Below are 6,291 nucleotides of genomic sequence, written 5' to 3'. Positions count from 1 at the left end.
TGAGGCATGCTTGTTTTTCTTTTGTTTTCTGCTATAACTTAGAAACCAAGGCAGTATATGTTCATACAGTCATGCAAAGCCAGCCTTTAATTTATGATTAATAAACTTAGAAATTTTTCTTACCACCTTTTTTTTTTCAAGATGTGGTGCATTGCAAAGGGAACATGACACATCAATATCATTCTCAAATATTTTAAAAAGTGCTTTACAGGGTTAAAATCTGTTAAAATTTGTTTGAAGAACACCTCCTTTTTCTTAATGGTGAGGGGACACAAGCAGTTAGTTATGTAACTGTTCTGTATCCATTAGTTAAATGTAAGTTTATTTAAATAGGGTCATTTCTATTTTAATGTTACTTTTTAATGATTTTAATAAATCTATTGACATTCGGAATAAATGTGGTAAATGCATTACAGTGCAATCATATATTTAACATTCATTCAGGCACCTTCTCGAACAGTCACTTGGCGTTTTGTCTCCTGAGGACCCCGCAGTCCACTATGGCGGCACCCCATGGAACTTTAAACTGTGAGGACTTTTCAATGTTTCAGGTAATTTTAACGAAAGAATTAATCGCGTGCAAATGTTTCACGGAAGGGCATCGATCCGAATCGCTACCCCTCGGAGGTTCCCATGCCGAGTTGTTTATGTTGACTGTAGTTCAGTGAATGAGTGACCCTCCTGATCACCAATGCTCGTATTGTGTGATCTGGATCAGGGAACTGGCAGCATGTGGTTTAAGGAGAATAAGAAAAATAACTAACCTGCTGAGGTTGTACAATGTTATTAAGACAGTTTTAACTAATGGCATATTCTTATTTCTACAAGTAAAACCAGAAAAACTAATATCAGTGTCTGAAATTGTGGATACAAAGGGGGGTCACCAGATGATTAAAGGCATAAGGAGGAAAAATCATTTTCAGCGACACCAACTTATGTAATACTTTTGTCTAATTTTTGCTTTTTTTCTTGTGAAATACTGCACACTATCACCTCTTTAGGCTTCGAGAAATCCCTCAACTCAGACAACCTGAGAACAAAAATGTTCTAATAAGTTCAACTGCTCACTACTCTTTATTATGAGAGGCCACACATAAGGGTCCAGAGCCAAAACGTTTTGGAAGCACTGTTTTAAGTCACTCTGCATAAACCTGAATTTGCATTGTCATTGAAAAACATTGCGGAGAAATATAATAATATATAGTTGACATTCTAATTTTTTTTGCAAATGTGGGGCAAATAGAACAGAAAAAAACTTGGAGTGCCACAGTTGAAACCTATTACAATTATGAGCAATTGATCCCCACTCCAATTTTTGTTCCCCCTTTGCTTTTCTGTGCACATATTTTGCTTATTTAAAGGGGCAGTATGTAAGATTTGGCCAACTGTTGAATTCATACTCAAAAAAAATAGGGGGCAGCATATTACCAGAAAATTGAGGTGTTTTTACCAGCCCTCTCTGTGTACCTGTTATTCAGGATGCACATTAGAGCGTGCTGCTTGCTTATTACAGGACTGGGCTAGCTGGTCAATCACAACCAAGTTTCAGCCCCACCCTCATGTTGAGCTAACATTATCTTGAATAAATCTAACCTCCGCATAGGGCAGGTTTTGACATGTTGCCACACCTGCATGGATTGAGGAATAATGTCTGCCATGCAGTTTGCAATTTGCAATCTGATTGTGAAACTCGTAGGTTGTTTTCTTCAGTTATTGTTAGACTGACGCCAACGATTTTTTTTTTTAACGCTTTAAACCAAAATACTTACATGTTGCACCTTTTAAGATATATTCTTTTTTCTGCATTGCTCACAGGGAGCTGAATCTTCCACTGTTTCTGGGTTGATTCCATTTAAAGGTTTTTACAGAAGAACAGTCCCTCTGTTGTTAAAAGTATTGGATGATTTAGCAAAATAATCACCAATTCCAATTAGATTTTCAGTTTTAATTGTACTATACAGCTTTACCAAAATACAAAGACAGGTTTATTTTAGCTGTTGGCCAGATTTAGCGCACAGTTTGTATGAAAAAGTCTTATTTTAATCTCTCAAGCGTGTTCTTGGTCTGCTCAGGTGGCTCAAGCCGGCTGGACGGGGCCTGTAATATCGCCACACTGAGACATTTGAGAGGTGTCCTAATAAGATGCTCGCACCATCTAAACTGGCGCAGAATTTTTACACTAAGCTCCATACAGATTTCTGAAATCCTCACCTCGTCCCTTAGTGAGGCCAGACTGCCTTCAAGGGAAAACTAATTTCGGAAAACTTAACAGATTAATTAAAAATGTTATTTATCTTAGTGTGAACTTCATGTCATTGCTTTGATGGATTTAGTTGAACTAAAGGTGCCGGCTATCTCTGTGTCCTTCTGTGTGTTTCTCAGGAGGTGCTGAAGGTGATGCGCACCATAGATGACCGCATAGTCCATGCCCTGAACACCACCGTGCCCACAGTCTCCTTTTCAGGCAAAGTGGATGCCACACAAACATGCAAACAGCTCTATGAATCTGTGAGTGTGACTATCAAGATTGAAATTAGTTTGTTTGGGCTTTGTTTGTTACAGCTGATAAAACCTTAAAAGTATCACTTCCCAGGTTTTTCACAATAAAAACCTTCCTAAATCTCTTGTCCTGCATGCGCCCCACAGATGATGGAGGCCCATCTGAGCAGAGACAAAGCTATCAAGGCTTGTATAGCCCAAACATCTGAGGTGGTGGGACATCTGCGTGAGGAAAGAGCTAAAGACAGCGAAAACCTGGCAATCATCAAACAACTCAGAAAGGAGCAGACCAAAGTAAGTCTGTTTCGAATACTAGAGGGCCCAGAACGCCACAAGGCTGTAAGATGTCAGCAGTACTGTTAAGTAGGTCCAAATGCAGCTTGAAGACTCAATGAAAGACATTCCTCATTTGGAGAGAATTAGGCTCAGTTCATCAAAATCACAAAAACAAAACATTTTGTGATTTAACCCCAGCTGAGCAGACACTTCAGTTTTATGCAACCAAATTCTGAGATGTCCACCTCTTCGCTTCCACTGCCACATCGGCATATGAGGACAGGTCGATTTTTATTCATAGTGCTCAAAGCATTGTTGAAAAGTGACATTTTGAAACTCGACAGCGCTTCAGATTTACAGAAACGGCGTCCATTGATATTTTTCACAGGGACTTTTTTTTTTTTTTTCAGTAGAAAGTAGTTCCAATAAAAACTGTTCTCAGCCACAGCACTGTCAGTTTAAAAGAAAAAAACCGTGATGATGTCACATTAGGACGTCAGGGTTATTTCAGATTGGTCTTGGAGACTCATTTTTTTATTTATTTTTTTTATTTTCTTATTTTTTTAAATAGAACACCTGCATTACAAACTGAAGGTGTGAAAGAAGCAGGCATTTAAGAGGCAAGGGGGAATCTAATGAAAGATGCCATTGAGCACATATAGGAAATGTAGGATCCAGTGTTTTTAGGGTTTGACCCATACTCTAGACTTAAAGTCACAGTATTTTAGCGTATGCTGATTTGATTTTAACGATTATCTGTCCCTTGTGAGTCCCCCAATTTTATAAAATTACAATACTCAAAACTTTGAAAATAAGACAAACTATCTGACCAACTGTATCGGCATGGCAAACTGCCACAAATGATCAGTGAGAAAATAGGTTTTTATTTTTGTTTTTTGGGTGAACTGTCCCCTTTTTAACCGGGGTTATTAAAACATTTTTGTTTGGGACAGAAATGTGTCTGATTATTACATTGAGTTATCTTATTTCAAGTGAAAATTATACCTTACGAAATGTGTCTTTCTTGTCTCCAGTTAAAGCTAATGCAATCAGAGCTGAATGTTGAAGAAGTTGTCAATGATAGAAGCCTGAAGGTATGCTTACTATTATCAGTCATTTGCCCACAATGGCCTATAATTAGACATAAATGATCTGTCATGACCATTTACTGTATGTTACTTATTCCTGACTTCCTATTTTTCAGGTTTTCAGTGAAAGGTGCAGAATCCACTACACGCCTCCGAAGGTGAAGTGAAGCTCTGTCTGATGAGATCAGCTGTTTCACTCGAGGTTTAAATCCAGACTGGAGCTGAAACTGTGACCTGATGCTGAGTCCTGACTGCAGGCTTTCCATCATCCAGACAACTCTGACCTCTTCTTCAACACACTTATATTCCATTGTGATTACTGTATTGTATTACCACCGCTGTACACCAGTCATCTGTATGTTTCTTTAATGAGAAACATCGTACAAAATTAGTTTTTTAAAAAGACAGTGAAATGTTTTCAAGTGACGCTGGTTGTCTGAGTGATTCAGTGTTTTCTAAATTCAATTAGAAATGAAAGGCACAGTTTAATATATGCTGTCTTAAAATCTTGTACAAATTCAATGCAAATATTTCGGAAGGCAGTGTCGGTTTGTGGGACCACCACTTTGGTCCAGCCTGAAATATCTCAACAACTGTTGGTTGGATTAGCTTGTCGTTTTGTCCATTCATGTCCTTCAAGACATTCATGTCTGCCTCAGGATAAATTCTAAGAACTTTGGTAATTCCTTAACTTCCCATCTAGCATCATCATCAGATCTAATATTTTTTTATTACCAAAAAACATTCAGAACTAAAGACATTTCCATCAGCCTCAGCTGTACCTTACGTTCATCACTAATTAGCAAATGTTTGTATTCTGCAACGCCAAATTAAGAGGAGCATGATAAACATACCTGCTGAACATGAGCATGTTAAAATGCTGTTTTGAGCATTTCAGGATGCTAGTGTTAATATTTAACTTAAAGCAGCACCTCAGTCTAGTCTCACAGAGCTGCTAGCATGGCTGTATGCGGTCAAAGTCTTTTTTTTACTTAGGAAGAGGGTTCCTAAATGAGGGAAATGACCCAGAAGTATATAAGTGGCAGCCGTAATAAGAGCTGGTCGAATTCTCTAAATGCCAAGGAAAGTGTACAGTCAGTCAGTTAGTACTTCCGTTCCTTTCATATCTCCTTTAACATAGGGTACACTGGACCACCCTTTATGAAAGAAAAGGAGATAATGCTTTCCCACAATTCCTTGTGGCAGCAACATTTGAACTCACCCACTTCAATAACATCCGCCATCACATAATTTACACGGGGTTGTCCACTAACCGGGAGGTCGGGAGTTCGATCCCCGGTTCTCCAGTACACATGTCGAAGTCTCGTTGGGCAAGATTCTGAGCCACAAAATGTCCTCGATATATCATCAGTGTGTCAGTGTGAGTGTGTATGTATAGAAAGCTGTATGAACAAGTGGGTGATTGTGTGAATGTGCCATGTAGTGTAAAGCGCTTTGAGTGGTCGATAAGACTAGAAAAGTCCAGTGCATTTACCAATTGGTAGCTTAGAGTATGTGCAGTCAGATTCTCTTAGCACCGTGGTTTTCTTTTCCTAAGTCCTTATGAATTCTCCTTCACATCTTTCCTTGACCTCATGACATTGTCCATCAAAGTCAAGGAAAAGTGGTAAGGAAAGGACAGATGTCATTTTATGAGCGGGGTCTGTCTGCAGGCTGCAAGAGAGGGGTGTAACTCTAAGTGAGCGTAACTTAAGCAAGGGGCGTAACTTTAAGTTGTCCAAATTACACAAAGCCACGGCATGTCAAAATGAGATGATGTCGGCCAGATGGCGCAGCGATGGAGGACTTCCATGAACACTGCTCTGCAGTTTTGCCTTTCTCCTTTTGCACTTGCTGAGAAGAATTGTAGGTGTGCAGACACCTCAACTCACCAGTAGCCTACTCTATGTGGTGACGTGACATACAGAAACATTTTGTTTAATAATAAAAAAAAAAGCCCAGCTAGTTCCAGGTCGCGGGGGCAGCAGTCTACACAGGGCTACCCAGTCCCTCTCCCCCGTGACCTTCTCCAGTTCTTCCAGGGGGATTCCAAGGTTTTCCAAAGCCAGCCGAGAACCATTATCTCTAGAGCGTGTCCTGGGTCTGCTCCATTGTCCCAAAACACCTCACCTAGCAGGCATCCAGGAGGCATCCTACACAGATGCCTGAACCACCTCAACTAGCTCCTTTCGATGTGGAGGAGCAGCAGCATGACCTAACTCAAAGTGGCCGTAACTCGAAGTGGTCCGTAACTTGAATTGGGTATAACTCTTAAGTATTGCAGGCTGCAGGTGGATCCTTTTGAATTTTTTTGACAATTCAACCACAGCTTTAGTCTCTTTCGTTTTTGCTTAGTTCAGGAAAGCTGGCAGACAGGACCCTAGTCCATGTCTATGTTTACTCGTTAAGTTGATTCTTCTCTCTTGTT

General features: G+C 39.8%; 1 protein-coding gene across 2 annotated transcripts; it reads left to right on the top strand.

The window, feature by feature from the left end:
- The first annotated feature begins 444 nt into the window (after positions 1 to 444).
- On the top strand, positions 445 to 4,906 carry mix23 (mitochondrial matrix import factor 23). Of its 2 annotated transcripts, none has more exons than XM_040126507.1 (5): positions 445 to 528; positions 2,383 to 2,508; positions 2,647 to 2,793; positions 3,810 to 3,869; positions 3,980 to 4,906. In XM_040126507.1, the coding sequence occupies exons 2-5, from the start codon at positions 2,398 to 2,400 to the stop codon at positions 4,028 to 4,030; spliced, it is 369 nt and encodes a 122-aa protein (XP_039982441.1). In that variant the 5' UTR covers positions 445 to 528; positions 2,383 to 2,397; the 3' UTR covers positions 4,031 to 4,906. The 2 variants fall into 2 exon arrangements, with proteins under 2 accessions (XP_039982441.1, XP_039982440.1); XM_040126506.1 differs by having other exon boundaries at positions 445 to 551.
- The last annotated feature ends 1,385 nt before the right edge of the window (positions 4,907 to 6,291 follow it).

This window comes from Xiphias gladius, chromosome 5 (assembly GCF_016859285.1).
Source record: "Xiphias gladius isolate SHS-SW01 ecotype Sanya breed wild chromosome 5, ASM1685928v1, whole genome shotgun sequence".
Taxonomy (NCBI): domain Eukaryota; kingdom Metazoa; phylum Chordata; class Actinopteri; order Istiophoriformes; family Xiphiidae; genus Xiphias; species Xiphias gladius.
Note: the sequence above shows the minus strand (reverse complement) of the source record. Positions and strands in the feature narration are given on the sequence as shown.

Bases quoted from the DNA above. Each gene is read 5' to 3' on its own strand.
- mix23 (XM_040126506.1), top strand. From the start codon at position 501: ATGGCGGCACCCCATGGAACTTTAAACTGTGAGGACTTTTCAATGTTT. The intron at 552-2,382 runs GTAATTTTAACG...TGTGTTTCTCAG, and splicing joins AGGACTTTTCAATGTTTCAG to GAGGTGCTGAAGGTGATGCG. The intron at 3,870-3,979 runs GTATGCTTACTA...CCTATTTTTCAG, and splicing joins TCAATGATAGAAGCCTGAAG to GTTTTCAGTGAAAGGTGCAG.